The sequence below is a fragment of the Sturnus vulgaris genome, chromosome 5, assembly GCF_052056855.1.
Source record: "Sturnus vulgaris isolate bStuVul1 chromosome 5, bStuVul1.hap1, whole genome shotgun sequence".
NCBI lineage: Eukaryota > Metazoa > Chordata > Aves > Passeriformes > Sturnidae > Sturnus > Sturnus vulgaris.
The window spans coordinates 30,274,561-30,301,574 of record NC_142247.1 but is presented as its reverse complement, the minus strand read 5'-3'; the positions used below and the strand labels follow the sequence as shown (position 1 = coordinate 30,301,574).

At 42.8% G+C, this 27,014-nt stretch overlaps 2 protein-coding genes across 2 annotated transcripts; one reads left to right on the top strand and one right to left on the bottom strand.

Annotated features, from left to right (window-relative positions):
• On the top strand, positions 1-8,851 carry KDELR3 (KDEL endoplasmic reticulum protein retention receptor 3). The gene is made up of 5 exons (XM_014885262.2): positions 1-1,418; positions 2,351-2,451; positions 2,945-3,103; positions 3,431-3,683; positions 6,513-8,851. Exons 1-5 carry the CDS (start codon positions 1,328-1,330, stop codon positions 6,551-6,553), a joined length of 645 nt encoding a protein of 214 aa, XP_014740748.1. The 5' UTR covers positions 1-1,327; the 3' UTR covers positions 6,554-8,851.
• On the bottom strand, positions 7,311-27,002 carry DDX17 (DEAD-box helicase 17). The gene is made up of 13 exons (XM_014885260.2): positions 26,622-27,002; positions 22,414-22,564; positions 20,330-20,429; positions 20,060-20,193; positions 19,394-19,459; positions 18,951-19,092; positions 17,225-17,385; positions 16,964-17,136; positions 16,536-16,646; positions 16,009-16,070; positions 15,564-15,623; positions 11,103-11,342; positions 7,311-10,450 (listed from the first exon to the last, which is right to left on the bottom strand). Exons 1-13 carry the CDS (start codon positions 26,663-26,665, stop codon positions 9,927-9,929), a joined length of 1,968 nt encoding a protein of 655 aa, XP_014740746.1. The 5' UTR covers positions 26,666-27,002; the 3' UTR covers positions 7,311-9,926.
• Between the last annotated feature and the right edge of the window lie 12 nt (positions 27,003-27,014).

Genomic DNA, 27,014 nt, shown 5'->3' with positions numbered 1-27,014 from the left:
ACAGGAGCAGGCAGGATCACACAATCCAAGAGTAACCAAATGAGATCCATGGCCAGATGTTATTTGCTCAGGGACAAGGTGACAAATCAAAACTTCCATTTGGTTGTACTAAAGCAACTTTAAATTAGTGATTAGATATTGACTATCTAATTGCTGGGTCTTGATGCAATGCCCCGGCTGCTGCCATGAGATCTCCCTGTGTAACTGCTGCTCCAAGTACAAGGTTCATCGAAAACAAGCTGGTCTCCCAGCTTAATATATTTTCAAGTATATTAAAACGTTCTAACAGTCATAACTGAGCTCTTCTCCATAAAATCTATAAAATCAGCGGTCTTCTTTCACTTAACACATTCTCTACATTATCTGTAACCCTCTTGCAGGAATCCAGGATTAATATTTTCAGTGAAGTGTGTTTCAAACCAGCCCTTGGGAGGATCTTTTGTTTTCTCTGGGGTTGTGCTCGTTCAGGGATGCACACCGCTCCACATAGGGCACTTGAAGGAAGGTGTGCCTGGTGGGGCCGACACCAGGGAATGGCCGTCCATGAACAGCTGTGGAAGAGCCACAATGGCTTGATAATTCAAATATCTTTCCACTTCTTCTTTGGCTCCAGGAGACAAGGCGGAGTGCTGGTGAGAAGGTGCTGGAGGTGGGATGGGGCCAGGAAGGGCAGAGAGCAGAGGGCTGCGACGGGAAGCAGGACAGAGGGAACTGCACCCATGGCGAATATTCCTAGAAAGCCTGGCCCTGGCCGGAGGGTGTGTCCTCAGGCCAGAGGATGGGAATCCTGCTCCCTCTGCCTTTTCCCCTTTGACCACACTTCCGTGTGTAACTTGAGACAGCAGGGGAAGAAAAAAGAGGAAGGAAAAAAAAGTAAAAGGGAAAAATAGCGCAGTTATTCCCGCCTCTGCCTCCTCCTCTCTCTCCTCCCCGGCCAGCCAGGAGCCACGTCACCGTCACCCAGCACTGGCTCCGGGGCTGCTCTGCCTGGAGAGCTCTCCGGGAGACAAACTCCAAACTCCAAACTTTCAGCCCGAAGCAGAGAGAGGAAGGCCCTGGGCTGGAAGAGGGAGAATTCACCTCGGTGGAAAAGTAAACAAGAGAGATTCCAGCCTGGCAGGGGAAAGGCATCTGCAGCTACGGGAGAGGGGAGACTGAACTTTGCGCTACAAGAAGGAAGGGCTCCGTGCTCAGGGAAAAAGGAAATTTAACCGAAGGAGATCGTTCATTCAGTCGAAGCCCGGTGGAGAAAAACTCCCCGCCCTCGCCCTCCCTGCCTGCAGAAAGATTCCCACTCCCTTCACCCCAGAGGAATCGCCCCGGCACCATGAACATCTTCCGCATCCTGGGGGATGTCTCCCACTTGCTGGCCATCATTATTCTTCTGCTGAAGATCGTGAAGTCCAAGTCCTGTGCTGGTGAGTGCTCCCATGTTCCAGGGAAGGAGGGTGACCCTTCTCGGGGGTCAATTTAGTGAGGGGTACAATAAAACGGGAGCTGGAAAGGCCAGTGATAGCCCACAGGAACTGGCAGCCCTTCCCTGTGGACTCTTTGAGGGAAGTAATCCTCTTCCTCTGGGAGGTCTCCCTGCCAGGAGAGGGCTGTGTTGGAAGGTTATGATGTGGCAAAGGCGCACAGCCCCAGGCAGGTGTTGGTCTCAGGGTAGTGAAGTGAAGGAGAGGGTGGCAAGGCTGGAGGGAGGTGGAAAATGAGAGCAAGAGGTTGTGGTGGCACCAACACCAACTACCTGGAGAGGAAGCTGCTTTAGGTTGGAGGTTCTGCCAGTGGTGGACAGGTGCCAGAGGCTGTCCCATCCCAGGGCGAGGAAACCAGGACAGCAGCTTCCTGCAAGAGAATTTTGCTCACAGTTCCCTCCTCATCAGATTTTGGGGCTGGGCTATGGCCATTATCACAGGTACAGAAGTGAGTGGGCATGACTGCACGTCTCTGTCAGCAATGGCCAAGTTCCATCAGTGCCCCGGGGCTGGTCCTGCAGCCCTTCCCTCCCGTAGCAGATGTCACATCACACAGTCCCTGGTGAGGTGGGCAGGCAAAGGGGCAGGGGAGGGAAAGGAAAGGCCTTTTGATGACACCAAGCACTGAACTGGCCAAAGTGGTGAATATGCCCACCGAGCACCAGTTCCTACATGCAGGGGCATCAGCAGGAACCTGCCCTGTTACTTGGGAGACTCTGGCCACTCTGGGGTAGAGCTACCCACACACCAGCCCTGGCTTACAAAACAACACACTCACATACAAATGCTTCCAAAGGAGGTGTAAGGGGAAACCACCATCCCACAGACCCTTCCCTTCATCTGCTTTATTTTCCTTTCATCTCTCTGCCATGCAGGAATCTCTGGGAAGAGTCAGATACTTTTTGCCCTCGTCTTCACAACCCGCTACCTGGACCTGTTCACGAATTTCATCTCTGTCTATAACACTGTGATGAAGGTAAGGAGAGGGCAGTGCAGCAGGAGAGGTTCCCCTCAGCTCGCTGTGGTTTCTCAGGCAGGTGAGGGTACACAGTCACTGAGTTTTTCAGCCAGGAAGGGTGGATAAAGATGCTTCTTTTGGTGCCACTGTCCATTGACCAGAAAAACCCCTTGCCATAGTCACTAAATGAGCTGAGCTGTATCTAGTGCCACTAAAACTGGAACAAGATGCCATGAACCAAGCCTGGGTGTCCTTGTACGGCAGGAGTATTAATATAAAGCTGCTACCAAGCCAACCTCTTCACTGAGTGTCCCAGAGGGATTCAAACGTGAGATTCTCAATGGTGCAGCAAGCTTTACCTGACTACTGGAATATCTCCAGCAGAAGTCAATCTATAAGGCAACACAGGCAAAGCAGTCACTATTTTTGACTTTTGGGAAAGCCAGCCTCTCCTTAAGCACAGGAGGTGCAATTGCAGGTAAGGTCTTGCTATCTCCCCTCTCTCTCACAGGTCATTTTTTTGATTTGTGCCTACGTCACCGTGTACATGATCTACGTGAAATTCCGCAAAACGTTTGACAGTGAGAACGACTCCTTTCGCCTCGAGTTCCTGCTGGTCCCCGTCACCGGCCTGTCATTTCTGGAGAACCACAGCTTCACCCCCTTAGAGGTAAGGACAAGCTGAGGCAGGAAAAGAGAAGGGAAGCAGCAGCAGTCTGACACCAGGCAGCAGAGTGAGCAGCATGTTGAATAGCTGAGATTTTTAACAGCAAAAGCAGGCAGAAAAGGCAAAGTTGGCAGGCCTTGAAGAAAGTACCATCTATAGAGCAGCTCAGCACTGTCTCCTCTCACTCCCAGCACAACGAGCTGTTTCCTCAACTTCAGCAGCACTACTCATCCCCCTCACACATAAGTGATTTGCCAAACATAAAGCTTTGGGTCTTAACACATACTAACCAGCACTGATTCCCCACTGCCTTCATTTTGCATCACACAGATACTCTGGACCTTCTCCATCTACCTGGAGTCCGTGGCTATCCTTCCTCAGCTCTTCATGATCAGCAAGACAGGGGAAGCAGAGACCATCACGACACACTACCTTTTCTTCCTGGGCCTCTACCGTGCTCTCTACATTGCCAACTGGGTCTGGCGCTACCACACCGAGAATTTCTATGACCAGATCGCTGTAGTTTCCGGGGTGGTACAAACCATCTTCTACTGTGACTTCTTCTACCTCTACGTCACCAAAGGTAGGTAAACAAATCACTGTAATACTGAAAAGTTCATTCAGCATTCTTGCAGCATTAGGGTGGAGCTGCAGCTTGCCATGTGTTAATCCTTACATGACTTTATTTTTTGCTGTGTTTGTGATGCATATAGTGCACCTAAAGTCCAGTTTAAAAAACATATCTATTGATTGAGTGAGTATCACTGCTTGCAAAGCTCCAGCTGTGTGTGTGAAGCACAGCAAGAATTAAACCAGAGTTAGGCCTGGTTTAACCTCACCTTGGGAAGTTAACAACTGAGGTACATTCAATTCTACATATATTTTGAAAGATTATGAATCACGCAAAAAAAAAAAAATCCCAAAAAACTTTGAGGGGGAAAAAATAGCTGCAGGCAGACAATGTACCTGAGAAAGCAACTGCAGACATATGGAGATATTATTAAACCTTCTTTTCCTTTGATAGAGAAGATCAAGTTCTTGACTGTCAAGAACTGATTCTGTAAGATGGGCATCTGTACAGGCAAGAAACTCCTGTTTTCCAAAACCAGATGCCTCTTCCATTTCAGTGCCACGCTTTGGTAAATGACTACCAAAGCTTAAAAGTGCACCAAGGACATAAATCCTGATAGAACATGCTGTGGTTTGCTAAGGCTGAAGGACACTTCAACACACCTTTCTGTTGAGGAGGATGGAATTAGATGAAATTAGCCAAGTGGACAACTATTTTCCTCCTTCTTCACTTTCCCCAACAAGTCTGCCAAAAGCAGTAATGATGGCCCACGTTTGAAGTTTCAAGGGATAGATTTTTGGTAGCTTCATGCAATACACCTGCTGATAGAGAGGTGACAGGAGCACTGAGCAGGTGGCTGGCTTTGGCAGATTAAGACTTCCTTCTGTCATTAAATATTTTTGTAGCCAGAAAAATACTTTCTAAAACTGCCATCAAAGTGCTCCACGTCAATTCCTTTTCTTTTTCCTTTTCTAAACTAATTCCCATTTTAGCTCTGCTCAATTCATTTGTCCTGTGTCCTTCTGTATCTTGTGAGAAATCCAAACCCTTTGTAGTTGTGATGGTGGAACAAAAGGGGGGAAAAACCACAACTGCTGGCTTCCAATCTCACACTGCTAGTGACAGAGGTACAAAATCTAGATGATATAGGAGGCAGAAGAAAAAAAACATTTGTAAATGGAACATCACAGCAGGAAGAGAATTGCTTTTTTTCTCTTTTCTTTTTCACAAATGTTCTGGATCATGGGAGAGAAGTGGTATCTGAAGACATGCAAATACTTTGCAGTCATTTATGAGAGCCAGCAATATTATAGCAGGTTGCATCTCTTACATTCTTTCAAAAAACCAAACTTTTCAAAACATTTCTAACACTGAAGAGCTCAGAAAAAAGGGGAGTGATGCTGAAAAAAGCAAAAATGTGTTATATAAAGAAATTGATTTAATAAGACTTCTGAGCCTATAACAAAGCACCACAAAGGGATTTTTATAGAATGTTACTTCTTTTTATCTTGTTTTCAAAACTAGATGAGCTCCCTTCGGTTTTAACACAAGGACATGAAAGATATCCTGAGGAAACTTTCTGCTCCCCAAAGCTTGTATTTCACAGAATGGCCAGGGGTGTGGGCAGTCAGGGTGGCGGGGGGGAAATCATCTAATCCATGCCCCTGTTCACATTTTTCAACATCCTGTCCAGTAAGGTTTTGACTATCTCCAGAGTGAAGGCTCTCTGGGCTATCTTTGCCACTGCCTGACCACCCTCAGTATAAAATATTATTTTCAGATGTTTAAGTGAAATTTCCCATTGTCCCTTGCCCTGTCACTGGGCACCACTCAGCAGTTTGGGTCTGCCTCCATTCCTCCCATCCAGCACCTGTGCACATGGGTAAGGTGCCCTCAGCCTTCTCAACACTGAAGAGTCTCGGCCGACAGCCTGTGCTCCTACATCAAGATACTCTCGTGGTCCTTCTTGACTCTCTTTCTCTTGTTCTGAGAGCCCAGAGCTGAGCCCATCACTCCAGCTGTGGCCTCCCAAGGCTGAGTGGAGAAGAAAAACTCCCCGTTCACCCTGCTAGCAATGCAGCTCCAGATTACTTCATCACGAGGGCACACTGAACTTGTGTTCAACTTGGTGTCCACCAGCATACCCAAGGCCTTTTCTGCCACCCTGCTTTCCAGCTGGGCAGCCCCCAGCACATACTGGTGCCTGGGGTTGTTCCACCCCAGGGCACATGTGCACGCAGCTTTGCTGACTTTCACAAGGCCTCCACTTCTCCAGCCTCAGCACATCACAGTCCTTCCCTTTGGCACCCAACAGACACGGGCCCCAGCGCCCACTGTGGTACCACCCTGTCCCAGGCACAGCCACTTTGCACCTCTGACCACTGCACATCCAGGATATCCCTGGTCTGGCCACACCGTCTATGGACCTCTGGCATTTCCCTGAGGCATCCCTGCCATCCCAAGGTTCAGCTCAGATGGGCTGGGAGGGCTCAGTGGGGGTCTGGCCACAGACATCAATTCAGGGCATGCTCTGTATCAAAAGGAGGAGAAAGCATTAGGAATAGCACATCACCAAGAAAAATAATTAAGATGGTCTACCCATGAGAACAAGTAACCATGGAAGACAAACAAGAACCTCTTCCTTTAGCATAAAGGATAAATAGGTTGTGCTTTCCCCTCTTAGCAGCATTTCATAGTGGTTGTGTCCCACTCGCAGCTTGCAAACTTGGCACCCCATTATCTGGCACTCGAAATCGCAAGTTAGAAAACATAAAGTTATTGAAACAATAAAACAGCTGAATTCCACTAAATTTATTCATTACCTTCTCTTTCTCTTTGCAGTCCTAAAAGGAAAGAAGCTAAGTCTTCCCATGCCTGTTTGAAGACACCCCACAGGCAACGCAAGAAATACCAAAGATGAAGTTGTTTAAGAACACAGCTTTCCTTCCCTGGCCCTTTTTGACTAACGGATGGCTCAGCTGAGTTCCAACCCAGTGCCAGGAAGACAAGGCTTGGAAAACTGAAATGCTTTCAATCCATCAGACTCTTCCCCTCCATTTTTTAAATTTCTTCTCACTTGAATTTGGTGCTAGTGCTGGCCAATACTGAAGTAGTGCAATTTCTTCTCTCCCAGGTCTTCCCAGCATCTACATCCAAAACACACCTCCACCCTGACCCTGAGGCAGCACAAGGGAAAATGTCACTCCCTTTAGTCCTTCAGCAAGTGCCCACGGTAAAGGGAACATGTGCTAATAAAGTCTGTTAACTTAACTGACCCATTTCACAGGTGGCCACGTCTGACACAGCAGATGCCACAAACTGTTACTTTAACTCTGTATGAACTAACACCCTCTTGAAAATTAATTCTGCCCGACCCTTTCTCTATTCGGACCCTGTAACATCCAAGAAAAACACACTGCCCTTTAAATAACATCAATCTTCTAATTTTGCAAGTATTCAAATATCCTCCCCGCTCACTTATTTTCAGTTTCCTTGTGTTCTACAAACAGGGACGATTTCAATTAAAATTCAGTGGATTGCCAAGAAGTATTTCCATCTCCTTGAATTTGACTTTTAAGAACTGGGAAGAACAGGGGCAAAGACAGCTTTATATTCCAAAAATAAAGACAAAGTTCACAATTTATTGACAACAGTGTTTTTATTTATACCTACAAAAGAAAACAAGATGGTATCAAAAGGACAATTTACAAACTAAGAATAGTAACATAGCTCTTAGTATCCTGTGCCTGAACACCACAGATCTATGAATCTCTCAACTCAAGTCTTCGTTAATACAACAGGAATGTGTTCAGAGACCAGCAGGTGTGTGAAACAAGATGCTGATCCCACACAAAGCTAATAACCCTTCCATTGTTCAGAGAAATCCAAACAGTAAATTGCTTCAGGAAGTGGGAGGGGAGGAGACACCCAGCTCAGATATCTGACACTCCCACAAACTTTTTACAGATTGAAAACAATGCAAACAACACTAGAAGTTAATGCTTTATCAACAAGGGCCCTCCAGCTGGTATATGGAGCAGAGCAGAGAGCACCAGGTGGGAGAGGGGCAGCACATGCCACGGTGCATTCAGCGGTCTGGTTGATGCTCTGAACCGAGACCCTGGACTTCAGCTGACCTCAATGGCAATAAAGCACTGCAAGACTTGGCATCGATGTTTAAACATGCACAAGTCAACCCCAAAAGCGAAAGCTGTAAAAGACTGTAAGGCAGCTTTGGCAGTCCAGAGACTCTTTTTAAAGCCAGCCAGTGAGATGTTCTACTCCTACACCCCTCAAACGCATTTCTGCATTCTACTCTCATATTTAAAACAGAAGAAAAACCAACTCTGCATTTGCTTGCAAGGGAGGCCAAAGACCTATCAGTCAGTGCCTGGATAAACAAAATGTTTCTGGCTTTCACTTAACACAAGCAAAGGAACTTCCTGCCCATGCACTGGAAATACAAAATGGAACCAGGGAACTAAGGTTCTGGAAGGAATCTCCCTTCTCCCTGTCAGCAACCTACCTGTGTACTGCACAAAAAAAAAAAAAAAAAGAAAAAAAGCGCATCCATCCCTCAAAATTTTACTCTGGGAAGAAAGTAAATTTTTAAAGAAATAATTTCTGTATAAGAAAGCTCTTTTCCAGGGCTATAACAAGTTCCACTCTGCTACAGAAGGAGTGGGCTGCCTTGTTCATCCATATGCAAGAATGCCAACAGAAAGAAACCCACAACCCCCCTGCACTCTCCTAATGCAGAGCGTGCCTCAAACCAGGAGATGTATCCATCCTTTTGTCATCTTATCAGACCAAGAGCAGCCAACTCCTGTTATCATCTACTGTCTCTGAACCGTCTGCTATTAGAAATAACAAGTCAACAACATGCTTGACTAAAGGGGGAAACCCCCCCTCACACCCACCTTAGCCTGTAAAATAAACAAGTTTTATTTATGTATGTACTAAAATTTCACTCTTCTCTAACATTTTCTAAAATACTACCTACCTGCAAGAGTTCAGCTCAAAGGGACCAATGGAGCAGGGAAATGCACTCAAAAGCCAGAGAAAGCAATAGTCAGTGCAAGGTACAAAAGAAACAAAGCTTCAGAATCAAAATGCACTAACCAGCTCACCGCTTACCTCATGAAAAGGAGATCCCAGGCAATCTCCTCCAGCCTTCCTCCCCCCCACCCTCCCCCCAGCCCACCATATTCAAACCTCTTAAATTTAAGTGTGGAAAACTCTGTCACATTTTATCGAGCGTAGCGGCATTCAGAACATTCCCCATGGCAAAAGGGAGCTTGTTTGTGAAGGACAGACAAACAAGATAACACTGTTCATCATTGCAGTTCTGCATAATTTCCAGGCTCCCAAGGAAGACTTCTTTGGATAAACGAAACAGAAATTTGAGAGCAATAACCAATTTAATGATAATCAGGCTTCATGCATTTATGATGCTGTAATTTAACAATCGTAGGGAAAGAACTTAACTTAGCTGAACATTTCAGCAGTGGCACCCACAGCAACTATCTGGTTTTCAGGTAGTGAATGCAAGAAAGATTTGGTCTCTGACACAGTTTTTAAACCCAAGCTCCCTACTGCAGGCTGTTACAGGCAGCAGAAAATGGGGCTTCCAGAACTTGAGAAACTGCCAACAATATACCCAAGTCTTCACTCTGAAGACTGCCCAGCTCAGATAAATGAACGGAGTTTTCCTATGGAAAGTCACCTACAGTAAGATTACAAGCAGTAATAGTGAGCTATTAAAAAAAAAATTAAGATTAGGAGAAGTGAACATTGCTCCCTTGCATTTGTATTTTAAATTAAGTGCTTTTAGGCTCCCCTAGTTTCCCATCTCTCTTTATACTTCCTGAAACTAAGTTAACGTGTTACAGGATAGAAACTTCTTTCCCTCAAAAGCAAATTTTCACACAAACCTTAGACACCAAGATGATCCAGCTGGGACCTATCTGCCTTATACCCTTCTCTTTTAGAAAAAATAAGATTTCCAAATTCCTCAACATGCAAGACAAAAATAATAAATTTTCCAGTCAACTATACATATATCTTAAAAAAAAAAAAAAAGAAAAAAGAGGACAGGGTCATTAATGTGAACTGGGGGCCATTTCTGATGGGCTCAAGGGATTTGGATAGTGAATTCTAAGTCTAACCTGCATGAGAGTCATCACAATGGGAAAGAAGAGAAAGAAAAGGTTCCTTTAAATGCAAGAGGTCTACACTGGTCACCAGCAAGTGGTCTCATTTGCGGGAGGGGGGTGGGGGCGGGGGAGGGGGCGGGTACTGGTAGGTGGCAGTCTGTCCCATATAGCCCATCACGTTAGTGGCAGGGGGCTGTGGAAACTGTTGTGACATGAGCGGCTGTGGCTGCTGGCCTGAGCGCCCCACCATCCCTGCATACTGCTGTTGGGTAGTGCTCTGTGAGGTTCTCCCAGCCGTGGCAGCTGTGGTGCTGGCACCATAGCCACTAGCACTGTACTCTGCAGTGCCATAGCCACTCGTGCCATAGGCAGCTGCTCCATAGCTCCCTTGAGTGTAACCATACTGGCTCTGTGCTGCCCCAAAAGCTGAATTTGGGCTCCCGTAGGCACTGCCATAGGTCTTGTTGGCTCCGTTGGCATAACTTTCACCACGCTCACGGTCTCTGAAGCCACCTGAGTCTCTCCGGCCCTCTTTCACTCCCCGGAGCCTCCTGTCACACTCTTCCTGGTACATCAGGTTAGGGTTGTTTACTGAACTGCTCGTTCGGTAACGAGAACGACCTCCTGGCGATGGATACATCAAGATTTAGTACCATGAACAAGTCTTAAACAATGACCTCTGGTACACTTACGCCACCCTTTCTCCCCCTTCTACATCCCAAATTTTGCTCCCAAGGAGCACCTTCTTCTGACTGACTGTAACTTCTCTGCATGGCTGTGCATAAGCCTCTTCATTTTGTTCAAGGTGTAAACATGAAGTTCAACAAGGGTTCTTTATGTATGTGCTTGGAGACAAAGAAACAAGGAATTCAGGACTAATTTGGAAGTATAAGGAAACTCATTATTCCTTCAGGGAATGGGAAAATAAAGCCTGTCAGTTCCTGAAATTCAGTGTATCCCTTTACTGATTTCAATTTTGCACATTCACCTTGTTGCCTGTCCTTAGTAGGAGCCGTGAGGAAGTAATTACTTCAAGCAAAATCAGCCCCCTGAGGACCTTATGAGAGAAAATAATTCTACATCTAAGGTAAAACAGGGAACCGCCTCTCCCTTGGGACAGAAGTACTACATCAAGTGCTGGAACCTTAAGTATAGAACAATTTTATCACTAGTGTGTTAGACCTGCACTTACTACTTCCCTACCCTCTCTTAACATTCCCTCCCTCAAAATGGGGAACGTATCCCCCTGTGTGGCCCTTCACCCTTGTGCCTTTACCTCCACCGCCACCTCCTCCTCCTCTGTGGTCCACAAGCTGCATCAGCTTTGGATTGATGGCTTGATTGGCTTCTTCCAAGACTTTGATAAGCTCTCTGGCTTGTTTCAGATTTCCTGGTGTGAAGAAGGTGTAGGCAGTACCTTTGTTGGTACTACGCGCGGTACGGCCAATACGGTGCACGTAATCTTCGGAGCTGTTCGGATAGTCGTAGTTTATCACAAATTTAACATCTTCCACGTCTTGTGAAGTGCCCAGGAGCGAAGCACAGTGAAAGGGTGGGGTTGAGGAAAGGGGAGAAGAAGAGAGGACGTGCCAACGAAAGGTGGGGAGCACGAATGCAGGTGACAGTAATAAGAAAAAAAAATACGAAGTTAGTAATTGCATGGAATAAACACAAGACAGACTCATCCCAAAAGAGTAGAAGACTGAAATTTAAGATCATCAGGAACAAAGGTCAGTGTCTTGAAAAAGAATGGCAATTTTAAAGCAGTTTTGCCCTGCACTCAAAAGTCATCCTCCCCGGAATGCATTTCTCTGCCTTCCTGTGTCAAAGACACTGATGCTTGTGAGTAAGTTAATTGAATTTCATGCCTTTTTTTTTTAAACACAATCTGTAAAGTGAAAATGTCACCATCACACAGAGCAAACTGGGGTGGAGGAAGGGCAGAACTGCCATGGCAAAGCTTTTACTCTGTTGGGAGAAGTCTAACAAAAAATAACAGTAATGAGATCACTTACCTTTTGCTCGGTAATATGAAATAAAAGGCAATCTTAAAAATATTCACCTTTACATTACTAATAAAATACAGTGAACTAATTCCCCTAGCCTAAGGCTTTAGGCATTCAAATACATTAGTTTTATTCAGCCAACTCATTAAAAATTAATCAGACCTAAAGTATCTTAACTCAGCTTTGTTGTTATCACTCGAATGCATTGCACTAACATTTCTGTGCTGTTCTGTCCAGTTCTGGCAAGCTTGTGTAATTTGGGCAATCCTGAATTACATAAGCAATTCCCTACTTTCAGTGTCACATGGAAGCAGGAAATAAAATTATCAAAATGGCTTTGTATGCAACAGTTTTAAAATTTAGGAGATCAGCATTGTGTGTTTTAAGGCAAGACAGACTCTGTAAACTTATGGAACAGAAACCAAGTAAATGTTAGTGCAACGCTTCAATGAAAGCACCTTAAGTACCAAAAGCACCTATTTGCTATATTATACAGTATTTTCAAATGTACCGTGCTACAGTAAATGCCCTAACAGCTCGCAAAAAAAAAAAATTAAAATCTGCATTTTAACAAGAATATTCTGAAAATATCCAAGATAAAACACAGATTTTGTGATGTCCTTTCTTTTTTTTTTTGTTTTTTGTTTTGTTTTAAAGAGAGAAACATTCTCTGTTTGTTACCAGACCGATGCACACTCCCTCCTCCTGTGGGAAACCGCTGCAGCCGATCCCGTCTCTTTGCCTTTTATTTTTGGCGGCCTCCTTTCGAAAACTCCGCCCTCTGACACGGGACCACTGGAGCGCGGGGAGCATGCATCAAGGGTCCGTGGCAGCGAGAAGTCCCCACACACGCTCGCTCTGTGAACTGGCTTAGACGCTTCTCTGCAGCCCCATTTGGTTGTGAAGCGCCGGAGAACCTGGGCTCAGGTAAAAGTTTCAGGTCCTCCAACGCTTTTTGTCCCCTATTTGGGGCTCTTAGGGGCAATTGTCAAAAAAATGAAGATACAAAAATTACATCCAAAGGGTCAGACTGCATCTATTGCCCAGACTGCATCAATTTCAAAGGGGTTGTAGGAAAAATAAAAACATTGAGGGTTCTTGTGACAAGAGGGGGACTTTATGTCTGTTTCTTATTACAGCAAAGGGGGGGGCTCCTCAGTCTTTGCTGACTCCAAAGTCCTGAATCACACCAAAAAAAGGGAGTGAGAAGGCAGGTTTCACAGGGGGCTGCGCGAGTCTCCAGCTAGGGTCCTTGATGCATCAGTTTTTTTAAAAGGGGACAGTGAAGTATAGAGAGGAGTACGTGTGACAGATTGCATCTTCACAGCCAGGGTGTAGCTAGACTGACAAGCTCCAGGCTACATGGTCCTCAGCCAGTCCCGTTTTGCACATCCAGTAGCAAGTGACTTGAATTACCAGAGAGGATACAAGGATGTGCTTTCCTGTCAGAAAGCACAAGGAATTGTAGCTACCAATGCAGGCAGAACTGACTTGACTGGGGAGGAGTAGAAAGAATAGAAAGGCAGGAAGAGGAAGATGCAAGGGTGTTTTCCAGACTAAGTGGTCCTGGTAGAGCACGCAGCTCGCTGAAGACCAGAGCGTGTACAAGACTCAGCTTCTCCAGTCTAGCGTGCTCCAAAGTGTTTGTGCACACTCGCAGTCCTCCTGCACTTTTAGAAGATAATGTAGCAGGATCAAAAATTGAGACTGTAAATCATTTTTGACAGCTACCTGGGAAGCATTCCCTCTGTCGGACCATCAGAACACTCTATGGCACAGACAGTCTCCAATTATTAAACGGGACAGATATAAACTAGCAAACATGCTAGTCTAGAGAGCCGTTTAGACCATTATTGTAGATGTACCCCCACCCCTGCACTGAGAATTATCTGCAGCTGATACGAAAGCTTCTGTTAAACAAAACAAATTCAATGTTTTTAGTTTAATAGACTGAACAACAAAAAAAAAAAGAAAAAAAAAAAGAAAAAATATCAGTGCAGAGAGAGGACCTCACTCCAGGGAATTATCACAAAGAAGTCATTACGGGACTCAGAACTTACCTGAAAGAAGCTTTTTTGAAACCAATGTTCCATTAGGAAGAGGGAAAGCCCTGGTGACTCAGCCAAAAGGCGCGCGCCCCTGTTTTATGTTATTTAGGTAGAAGCCTTCACTTTCCAGGATCTTGGAGGAAGATGTCCAGAAGTTTGCCAGTTAAGTGACTTACTTTAAGCAGCAAACTCAGGGCCCCAAAACAAGCAGAGATGTTGTTCAGTAACAAGAAACAGACTCTGATACCTTTCCCCCTTAGCTTGGGTGAAGTGGACGATGGGAAGTGGGGAGACTGTTTTCTGAAGTGTTATCCAATTGAGTCGTTTTGGGGGAGAGTGTTGGTTTTTGTTGGTTTGTTTTGTTTTTTTTTTTTGAGGGGGTTGAGGCTGTTTTAAATGTCTAGGCAAGATGCACAAAGAAGCTACCAGCACATAGCAAGCCTGTTTAAAAAATGCTGCTAGAGAAAGCAGCTCTCTTTCATATAAACTGGTTTCAGGCCTCAGTCCCTTCTCCCAACAGGCCCAAGTTCTAACTGCACAGGTCCAGACATGACCCTAGAGGGCAGAGACTGAAGTCCATATAATCACTTCCTGAGGAAGTGCTGGACATTTTTTGAGGGGGGAGGGGAAGGAGGGGTGAAGGTTGTGTGAACAAAGGCTGACAAGTCTGTTAATGGTCTGCCTGTATTAAAGTGACTATATGATGCACAGCACAGCCACCCTTTCAGCATACAAAGAGCTCAGGTAACTGAGGCTTTTAACACACTAGATTCTCTGAGTTAAATCTCCACTGATTTGCAGTAATTTTGTCTAGCATTTACTACGAGACATTGACTCCCAAGTAGTTTATCATCTACCAAACTCAGGATGGGAAGAGTATTCAATGTCTGTTATTAAAATCAGAGCACTTCAGCAGCCATCCTCCTCTTCTAGGGTGGGCAGATGCATAAGGATGGCACTCAGCACATGGTGTTTCACAACATAAATATGCTTATTATAAAAGGGGGCACAACTGATGCATCCAGACAGATCATTTTCATACCACCAGAACAGAGCTGTGCGATTTTGATTCAATTACACATCTGGGTAAGAAGATGTTAAAGGCCATATATCATCTCAGTGGTCCTGCCTAGAAGGAACACAGAGGAGCAGGGAAGGTTACACATCAAGAGCAAAGATCTGGAGCAGTGCTTTCTCAGATGTGAATACATCTGCAGGGTAAACATGCGTGTACACTGGGGTTGGTATGTTCAAATCTGTGGTGTGTCATACGGGGAGAATATTCACTATTTGCTGTCGAAATGCTCTCCCACAACTTCCTACTTGAACTTTATCTGACACGCTCTGAACTGAGAGCAATCCATCCCTACCATCCAGCAACAAAAGCTGGATTTGGGGAAGAAGTGAGTGTGGTGGAAGGGTTGGGTTGCATAATTGGACGTCTCTTCTCCCTCTTGGCGATCGATTGGTCATGCCTAGGCCTTGCTGCAGACCAAAGCCTGTTCATTAGGAGCAGGAAGAGACTTTGAATATGAAAGAAAAAAAAAAGATTAATGTTAAAAAACGTATTTCACATGTGGGGGAAAATCACGCTTTGAATTTTTCTTTTTTTTTAAGAAACATTTTTCAGTCCAAAGAAGAAAAATATGCAGCAGTAGGCAAGAATGGTCTATGTGTACAAACCTAGCCCACGAGATGCAACGTCGGTAGCAATGAGGATAGGAGCCTTTCCAGAACGAAACTCTGTAAAACAAAGCATGCTATGAAGTAAGATTTTTCAAAAAGATAAAGTTACCTGAATTTGATGTACATTAAATGCTCATTTTCCAGAAGCTAGATAAGGTGGGTTAACTCCAGAAACCCCAAGTTAGGATATAAAGCCTCAACGATTTTCCAAAATCCAGCTGCATTAAACAACTTTCCCACTTTGTTTTATCAAAACAAACAAAGAAAGGCACAAGTACTGAAATTTAGAGTACAAAGGCAAGAGACGTCCTTTTACATGTGTCTATTTGGGCTAGAGATTAAAAAAAAAAAAACAACAAAAAAAAACCAGACCAGAGAAAAACATGTCTAGGTAAATGATGTACAGCAGCCCAAGTTATTCTCCTGTCAGTGATGGACTCACCATTTAGCACCCAATCTCGTTCTGGCTGACTCTTGTCTCCATGGATACACATGGCTGGCCAACTGCCAAACAGAGACGGACATTAGTATAGATAGAAAGTACATACATTAAAGAAAACAGGAAGCGTTATTGGCATTTTGTTTAGAAGAGAAAAATGGTAAGATCTGAGAAATATTTCATTCTCTGGCCTCTAGCTACCCAGCATGTGTTCTGTAAACCCACTACCTATATAAACAACCATTTAAGACAAATCACTTTTTTGCTATATTGATACAGTCCCCATCAGCATATCAGGATTCTGATACCCTAAAAAAGTTGCACTGCTTACAAACACTCTCTCTGGTACTAATGCTTTGATGGAGTAGAATCTTCTGGGAAACAATGACTGAATTCAGCCAAGAAAATAATGGATAAGTTGTTCCCAGCAATAGCATCACGAACATTTAAATCTTACTGCTTTTGATTACAATTTTTATCTCCCACTAAAAAAAAAAAAAAAAAGAGGAGGAAGGGGAGAAGCTAATCACCCATCTCTGCGCATCCTTCGAGTGAGATCATCACATCGCCTCTTTGTCTCTACAAAGATGATAGTCTTGTTTTCCTTCTCTGCCATGATTTCTTCCATCAGTTGTATCAGTCTAAAACAGACATGAGAGCCAAGATGTAGAGCCACATGTACCAGAATATAGGATCTCTCTCCCAAGGGACATTGAGGACATACACACATCCATATAAGTTAGTCAGTATAACACAGAATTTCTGCTGGTTGTACAAAGGTGTGGTCAAAAGATACGCAAGAGATTAGTTAATTACAGGACTGACTTACTTCGTAACACTCAAAGGTTAAATACTAGTACAAGTAACTTCCCTATTTAGAATTACCAGTAGGCTTACAAAGCATTACAGACTTTGAAGTACAACCAAACAAAGTGAAATGGTTGGAACATCAGCTTACTTATGGTCTTTCTCGCTTTCCATGCATACATCCACTATCTGCAGGATATTGTGGTTGGCACTTAGCTCCAAGTTTCCCACATTGATCTGAACATAGTCCTGCAGGAAGTCCTCAGCAAGCTGGCGCACTTCTTTTGGCCAGGTGGCACTCCACATCAGAGTCTGGCGGTCAGGCTAAGGAAAAGGGAAAACAGATTGGTTTATGGTACTAGATTTCAAACAGGAAAATAAATGACGCTATCCTCCTAAAAGGATCACACACCCTTATCTGATCAACAATTTTACGAATTTGTGGTTCAAATCCCATGTCCAACATTCTGTCAGCTTCATCCAGCACCAGGTATGTACACCGACGAAGGTTGGTCTTTCCAGCCTCAAGGAAGTCAATCAAGCGACCTGGTGTAGCAATGCAGATCTCCACACCTTCAGAAGAGAATAAGGAAAAAGAGTAAGGCTCTTCATTTGAATGTCAACTGGTATTTTTAGTCAGAATGAATCACCTTCTAGAGCAAAATTGTTTTTAAAAAAAAGCACCACCTTCATTCGTACCCAAGACTGAATCACTGAATCAGTGGAAGCCTTAGTTCTGTTTAAGATTTTTTCCATTCTGAAATTACAGTTACAGTGCCATTAGAATAATAAATGCAGTACAGAAACTAAAAGCCAGAGAGAAACTGTGAAGAGTTGCCCAAAAATCAGAAATGAAGTAAGCTTCTACTCAAGCCTGAAGCACCCTTGTCCAGATCTGCAGTCTAGAGAGGCGTCATTTTGAAACATGAAGTGCTTCTCTTGCTATATGCGTTAAATTATTTCCACTTTTTTTTAAATATATAAAGCCAAAGCATAGGCTTTAATAGAGAGCAATTATGCACCAGCAGTGAGAGACAACCATCCTACCAATGTTTGTAGGGATAAACAGAGAGTTCAAATATTCCTAATTAACACTAGGTTGGGCAATTGACACATCCCTTAAAAGGAGGATCTGGTTTCCACCAATTCCCAGATTTCACAGGTGAGTATTTCAGTGTCACTGAAATGTCCACAGAAGGTAAGTTTCAGGAAGAAGGGACATGAGAAAAATTTTCTTCTTAAGCAGAGTACCTATTTTATAGCATTCCAGAAAGATGTGCAAAAACCCAGCAAGCTGATTGTCCCAAGGACTCTTCATGAAACCTTGGACTCTTCCACTGAAGATGCTGGTTTTGAATTGGAAAGTACTGTTTTCTTGAACAGGGATATCCCACACGCTTCTACCATGCATACCTTTATCCCGTGGCTGAAGTTTGCAACATGGACCCTGCAAACTGCTGTGGTAAGCTAAATTTTCTGATTTCTTTAATAGATCTGGATGTATGTCTGCCTTGATAATAATTCTTGCATCTTTTCACATAATTCCACTACATTTTTTTAACTGGTGAAGATGAAAGCCATCAGCACATTGCTGCATTTGAAATTATAGATCACTTAAGCACTACCATGTTACAGTGGTTGCTTACAGGGTACACAAGTGCTTAAGAAAAAAATTTTAAAAACCGAAAAATTACAAAAAAACTTCTACCAAAGCAACACCACACACTGCTCCTGCTGTCCAAAGAAATTTCTATATATTCAGAAACAAAGTCTGATTATTTGAATGAACATAGGCAGAAAACATGAAATCTGCCTTAAGAAAATTCCACCCTTAAACATGCTGGTATTGCATTTCCTTAAAATAGCATGTCATCTTTCTGTGAAGTTTTCTTTTCTCCTTTCTACACCTGGATGATCTTCACAAGTGGAATGTTCAAAGAGCAAACAGAAAGAAAATTTAATATCCAAGTCACTAGACAGCAAAGAAGAGAACTACCTCATGAACTATCTTTGAACTGGAAAATGAGACACTCATTCATTCTCACCCCCTTCCAGAGAAGTTTTGATAAGTTTTATTTTTACAGAGAATATACAATAACACTTCCTCCAGAAACTGCAAGCAACCATTTTAAAATTACCTCTTTCCAAATCTCTGATCTGGGGACCTTTGGGTGCTCCTCCATATATGCAGGTACTCTTCAGTCTTGAACATTTGCCATAATCATCAGCCACCTGCTGTACTTGCTGGGCCAACTCTCTAGTAGGTGCCAGAACCAGACACTGCAAAAGGAAATGATTCAGGAAGAGTCAAGCTGTATACACACCCCAACATAAAACCATAAGCAAAGCTGGACCATCTGCTCTTTATTAGCTACAACATTTAAGTATCTTTAGACTACATCAGCAATTGCACAGAATTTCAACTGAGTGGGATACTCGCACTGTGATAGTAAAAATTCCTTTTCTGATAGGAATAGGATAGGAAAAATTACTATCCTGATATACCCACTAAATAAAACACCATCTCATTAACCATGTCATGATACACATACAAAAAGGAAGATAATCAACAAGCACTTACAATTGGGCCATCTCCTCTCTCCAAATATGGCTGGTGGTTGATGTGAACAATTGCAGGCAACAAGTACTAAAACAGAAGAAAATAGGCTTCTATAATATATATAAATTGTGATTCTGCAAAACCAGATACCTGCATTTATCGAGCAGAACAGAAGATTTTCAGAGCTGCTAACCAAATGCATCCACTTGGGGATAAGCACGAAAATTGGTTGCTCAGCACCTGAGAGGAAGGCTCACTTACATTTGGAGTGTAAGCCAGCAGAACTGAGTAATCATTACCTTAGCCAATGTTTTTAATAAAGGATAAACATTTTTTTAACACTGCAGATAAAATTAATATCTATACTTTTTTTATTTTAACCTGTGTAGTTTATAAAACAAGTTTCCTAAAGAGAACATTCAGTTTTTTTAAACTACAATGTAAGCATAGACCATAGAGAACTGACTAAGCATCCAAACAGGAAGATGCACAAAATACATATCTGTGAATACAACAAGGCTTGTAGTTGAGCTGAAACTCAAGTGTCCCCCATGATGCAATACAAGAAGCTTTAAAAACGTAATCATCCCACTGCAAGTACTGGCAAGCTCAAAAACTAAACCATAGGTAATTTCTGCCAGGTGACCAGGGAAGCTAGCTGAAGAAATAAAAGGAAAGAATACGCACTGCTAGTGTCTTCCCAGAGCCGGTCTGTGCAATGCCCACCATGTCACGACCACTGAGGGCTAGTGGAAAGCCTTGGCACTGAATTGGAGTGGGTTCTGTGAAGTTCTGGTCCATCAAGGCATCCATCACATACTCTTCAATTTAAGAAAAGAATAAATTTCTTAAAGGATAACTGAGGTTTTAGAGAACCTTTTAGAGAACAGAACCAGTAACTGTTTAGGTATTTTCTGAGCAATCTTCATGATCTTGAAGAATGGCAAAAATACTTACGCGGAAAGCTACACTGGTGGAAGGCAAACACCGGCTTGGGGCAGCCCTCCATTCCCCGAATTGTTATCTCCTTCTTCCTTCGCAATTCTTCAACTTCATACTATTTATGTAGAAATAAAAAAAATAAAATAAAAAAAAAAGGTGCCAAATATCAGCAGGGACTTAAAGTGCATGTTTGGTGCATGTTTCTAACTACTAACTCTCTTCTCACCTCTGGATAACAGCTTTGTTAGAGAAATAAATTAAAACAGATCTAGAAAAGATTTATTTCCTAAAGACTTTATTCTAAGACTGAGTTATTGTACAGCTTCTCTGATATTCAGAGGTATGAACTCTCTACATTGACATTTGTCCTTCTAGGCTATCTCCTCTAACAACTAGCCCTTCTAAATGAAGGGTATGTTAACAGAATATTTTTAGGAATTACACTTTTTCCAGAAGCCAGAAATGACCAACAGCTTGAAAGTGATTAGAAACAAAGGATAAGAAACATGCTTTATGTGACAGTGCTAAGAATTAAACAAACTAAACAGGTCCTAATATACCATGAACAGAAGGCAGGGCAGTGCTTCTCCTTCAATTAACACATTCCAGAGGTAGATAAATACAGAGTTCTTGCTGGATAACTTGCAACTCTAATGTTGCTTGGAATTGTTTCAGACAATGAAAGAAGCTCTGACAACATCATAATGATACCCTAGGACCGCACAATTTTTTTAAGGAACTTCTTGTAATATTTCTGAAATGCGTAGCCATGTAAGCACAATTTCAGGATTAGAAAAAGCTTTTTATATTTGTCTAGGTTATCCTGCAAGTCTACCTGCCCTTTGCAAATGCTTTGATAATTCATTACCTTATTGTATTGCTTATTAGAAATCAATAGAGGCACATCAATACCAAATATGCACTTTATCCAAAGCAATAGATTCAGTATTACTGAGAATCCGTCTAGCTTGAATTAAAAGGTAAAAAAAGAAAATTACTTCTGAGGAAAACACGAAAATCTTTTTAGCTGGCTAAGCCAAAGGCAGCTACAGCAGCTCATGCAAACCATGGTTCAGTAGCTCAAGATGTGGTATCTTTAAGAAGTCAATATCCCCTTCACTCCTTTATGCTATATGCATATTTCACATAAGGATGTTTAAGTCTATGCAATCAGATAATGACATGGTTTGTTTGTTGCCTCATGTTAAGAGCAAAATCTCTTAATTTCTAATTACAAAAATACATTGCAAGAGAAAATGAAGACTAGACTCAAGTTCGGTAGGAAAGGAAGATTACTGTATCTACAGAAAAAACACAGAGTACTGCACCTGGTTTTGAGTCCCCTATGTGAGAAGGACATTGTTTAACAGGGCATGCCCAATTATGGAGGAAAGCTGGAGGCTGCAGTATGAAGACAAGTATATGAAGACACACTGGGAGCACTGGATTTGTTTAGCTTGGGAAAGACTGGGCTAACAGTGACCTTTAACAGCTACTTTCAACTATTTGATGGGTCACTATTGGAAAGATGTTCAAAATCTCATGAGAAACATTAAGCCCTGAGACAGTCACCCAGAGAGGAAATAAATTCTCATCTCTGGGGATATTCAAACTCAAAAGGACAAGGCACTAAGCAACCTGCTCTAGTTCTACCATTAGTGCTGTTCTAAGCAGAGGATTAGACTAGAGATATCCCTCAAGGCCTCTTTCAGCCTAAATTACTCTTATGACAAAATACTATTTTCAAACTTTTCTCATGTATTTCTGTCACTTTTAGTTCATTGTTTTAGGTTTTTCCAAGGCTTCTCCAGTACTGTAATTCTCTAACTTTTATCTCCACTGACAAATCTCTAGACCAGACAAGCATTATAAAGATGCGTTACAAATGACAAAATAAAAAAATACCTCATATAAAAACAACCAAGAAGAGAAGCATATCCGTTGCTAATGTTAAATAGTAAAGACAACTAGAATCAGCAGAGTACGCATGCCAAACAAGCTTAATTAAGAGTCAGCTCTATTTAGCATGCTGTCTCAGACTGCCAAGGACAAGTTTTTCAACTTGTGACATTTTCTGTTGTAGACAACATAGCACTTACTGGAGTAAGCCTGGCCACTTCCGGATGTTCCACATAAAAATTCTTCTCAAACTTGGGCAGCTCATTTAAATCCCATTTTTTCTTACGTAAACGCTCCCCTGGATTACCAAATTTCTTTGGAGGAAGAGGACCTCCACGACTTGCTCCAAACCTGTGAATGTGAATGTTAATTACTTAAAAAAATACTAGCAGTACTTAAAAACTATTCTAGAATTATTCTGGAATTTTCTTAACAATTTTCTATTGTGTTTTCCCCAAGCTGACATATGAGCACAGCATTCTAGCAAGTCACCTTCCTCCAATCACTACGATGGTATAAAACTTCTTGAAATAATATAAACCTGCTTTAGGTTGGTTCTGAACTTAAAGCCATGTTATTGTAGATCATCCCTTTAAAGCTCCTGTCTCTAGGACATGGCTGCAAGTACACCTAGAGCATTTGTTTTGAAACTAGCAGTGCACTTACAACACGGTTACATAAAAGGGATGAGAAAAATCTCTCCTTGCAAGTTCCTTCTCTGTTTCTCAAGGTTAGTTTTACACTAAACAGCTATTTCACTATCTTCCCCTCTCTATCTTCTCTCCCTTCTTATCAAGGAGTATGCCTCAAATGAAAAACAGCAGACTGAAGAAAAGAAAGTAAACAAGGCCAGGCAAGCCTGGAAGTCCATCTGTAATTGTGTAACCAACAAAAATTAAAAAAACCCTTATGTTTAAAACACAGCCTAATAGAAAAAAAAGACAAAAAAAAACCATGGGAAAAATCATATCCTCTCTCAAATGCATTGTGATGAAGACTGAAGAGAGCAAGAAGCTCATATCCACGAAAAAAAAATTCTAACTAGCAGATCAATTCACAAGTTATTGCTCTAAGTTTTCTTTATCCAGTTAATTATAGACACTCCAGAAGGTAAGGACTGTAATGACTGGCTAATGCAATACCCAAACATGAGCTTCTGGCATTAAGCTGTAAGAGTAACTAAAAACCCAGCGGCATGAAATTATTATTTACTGTAAATATCATGAACTGAATTTTAAAATAACACACACAAAAAAAATTACTGGACTTTCATAAGTATTGTACAAATTCAGCAAAAGAACTTTTCAAAATGCTATCAAGTCCATTTTTGTCCTAAAGGCACAGCTTTATGCAAAACATGAATTCATGAGACATGCCCATTTCAAACAACTTTCAGACAGCAAAACCAAAGTGTCTGCACCCTACCCAAGTAGTCCACTACTAAATAAAAACTGCTAATGAAATAAACTGAAAGCAACAAAAATCTCTAAGCAACATTCTTACAGGAGTAACTTGTGGACAAAAGAGGAAGAGTTACCAAAAAATAAACAAGAGCTGAAAAAAAAATCTGAATTATCTTAAGTACAGGACTACCTGTTCAAACATTGAGTACATTTGTTCTTTAAATCACTTCCCAGTGGAAACTATAAATTATAGTGACTAAGAGACCAAAGAAACAGAACTCAAATCAACATTCTAACAGGAAGAAGTGGTTGAATTGTTGGAAAGGCCAAGTATGGTAGATATAATTGAACTTAAAACCTGCTAAGTTAGTTTTAAAATGTCTGCTGTGTTGCAACTGTGCATGCATTAGGCTTCTTTCCTTTCCTTTCCTATAACTATCTCTTCTTTTCTCATCTGTGCGTCTATCAGATCCCCCAGACAACCTGCACAGTCATCAGGTTTTCTCTTATGAAAAAGACTGTGAAACACAACTTCAAAAATGCATTTAAGCATTATGTTTCCTTTTAGGACAAAGGAAAAAAAAAAAAAAGGCACAAACTTTCATTTACAAGGACATTCACCCTTGGTGATGATGTTTGTTACAAATCATGCTAAACTAGGTCAAAATGTCAACAATTTCAGTACCCAAGCAGTTCCTACAAAACCCATAACCTCACTCAAGTCCACAGGAGGTTCAAAGGGTCGATGAGTTCTCTTAGAAAAGGAAACATATGACAGGGCTGCTTGCAAGACTGGACACTGCAACAGCTGGGTACTATGAATACTTTCTCCACAGCTATCGCGAGGGAAAAAAACTATATATTCTACACAGAAGGCACAGTTTCAGTTCTCCACACAACAGGCCTGGATACTGACCTGAAAGGAAGGAGCCCTACAGCAGCCCTTGAACGCTGTCTCTGTGGGGGTTCATTTGCTAAACTGGCAGTAACTGACACTTCACATTCTGACTCCAAGTAAAATGAGATTCCAACTCCAATTAAACTGATTTAAATCTAGTATTCACCTGGTTTGCCAACAGCTCTCTTTTCAAAGGTAAATCCAGGCTGGTTCAAAACATTCTTCCCTAATATTATTGGTGCTATGATTTCTAGGACAGAACTGAGTATATCTGATACATTCCAGAGCAAAACGTAACGATTTTCCATCCTAAGAAGTCACCTACAGCTTATTCCTGACAAGAGAAAACTAGAAACCTTGTATGTGATTAGACTACAAATGAAGTGGTGATAAACTTTCAAATGGTGCTGAACCAGCACACTAGGTGGCCCACCATTTTATACACGTTATTTATGAAGATAGTTCTCAATGGTTACAAATATCTTTACACCTTAAAAGGATGTATGCAATAAATTTAATCCTAATGCTTTAAAGCTTCCGGGACACTATATATTAAAAATATAATCATGCAAATGTCCACAAACTTTACAAAGAAGCACGTAGGCACTTCTACTCATGCAAAACCTCTGATCTAAAAGAGAAACATCCACTATAATTAAAGACTTCACAGAAAATGAAATTGCACTAATTTTAAGGCGCATCAAGTGTTGTGGCAACGCTTTGGCCAGTGTTCTTTTAAGTAACTGTATATAAATCTGCATACTCAAACTCACTCACTAAACTCCAAAAACAGCTGTGGTCTGATCTATCTCTGACTTGCCAAAGCGCTTACTCCAATGTCCTTGTGTTAAACTGAGCTGGAAATCTCTTAGCAGAATAACACCAGAACCCTCCTCTCTGTGAAAAAAAAATGAAATATCTTTTAATTTCAGAATGTTAAATGTGGGTGTAAGATAAAGCAGTAATATAACTATCTCCGTCCACAGACGACAAGAAACTGAATGTCAAAGTGCATTGCAATGTATAGCAAAATATTCTTTAATCTCCCAGTGGCAAGGGAAAACAAGAGGAAAAGGAAGCGTAGGAAAGAAAAGAAAGGAAAAAAATGGAGAGAAGACTCATTAATTGAGATCTAGCTTACCATATAGAAGAACCCACATTATATGTTTTTTGCTAATCCTTGAGGACTACTCATCTGAAAATGCAACTCTCAGAAATCAGTTCTAACTTTCTCTTTAAAAAGGCCTGGTACGAATGCCTTATGACTTTCAACCCTTAAAAACCTTGAGACGCAATCTAGTTATGTAGTATAACGCCACTATATTTATCGCTGTCATTGTCGAAAGAAAAAAAACACATCAACTCAAACCTACAAAGCCTTTTGCAAACTAAACCTCCTTTAAATGACAGATCCGAGATTATCGAGCACTAGGCCGTTACAGAACCACACAAACAATTTCTGTAGCACTATGCAAGCTTAGCAAGTGTGGTCCAGCACCATGGTTCACCGAAATCACCCTCCGAGTACCCAAGTCCCCCGCACGGCAGCGTTTCCAATCCCATTTCCTATCACGGTAAGCCTGGGAGCGCAGCTGAGAAAGATCTTCCCCCCACTGCCATCTTTCCAGTAAGTCCAGAAGGAGCAATGACAACCAGAAGGGCAGACAGAAGGACAACCAGCCCTGCCAGAGCCACCGAGACCTTCCTGGCTGCGGGAGGTGCCACGCGTCTCGCGGGGCAAACAAGGGGGCTGGCAGAAAATAATTAAGAGGGCAGGGTGGACGCAGGCCTTAAAACTGCAAGCAAGGTTAAGAAACAGTTACACATGAACTGTGGAAAAGCTAAATTTAAAAAACAGTAATTTAAAAAAAACACAAAACTCTCAAAACCCACCACCCGGCCTTGGGGACAGATAAGTCGCCAACTATCCCCACCCTCACAGGAGAAGCTATGGGGGGAAGATCTCCACAAACGGGATTTTATCTCCCCCAATACTGCCACTCCAACACACAACCCCCAACCTCGCGGCCTACCCCCCGTCCCCCAACGCAAGCGTTCGGCTTCCCCCACCGCCCCCCGCCGTGCCGACCCCCCAACCCCCCCTTACCCGCCGCGGTCTCGGTCGCGGCCCCGGTCCCCGAAGCCTCTCATCGCCCCCGGAGGGGTGGGTGAGAGGCAGCGGAACGCCGGCCGTGGGGACGGCGAGGGGCTGGGGGTACGGGGAGAGGGTCCAGCCAGGGGCGGCTGCGCCTCGGAGGCCTCGCTTTGCGCCACCTCGCCTCTTTGGTGGGACACAAAAGGAGAAGAGGTGGTCTGTGGGTCCGAGACCCGCTGGGCGTCAGCGGCCGGAACGGCGGGGCTCTCGGTCGGCTCCAGGGCCCGGGCAGTGTGGAAACACCAGCGTCTTCTTCCTCCGCGCTCCCGGCACAAAATGGCCGCCGCCTCCCCGGCCCGCTCCGCTTACGTTACGGACAGCCCGGCGCTGCGCAAACTGCGGCCC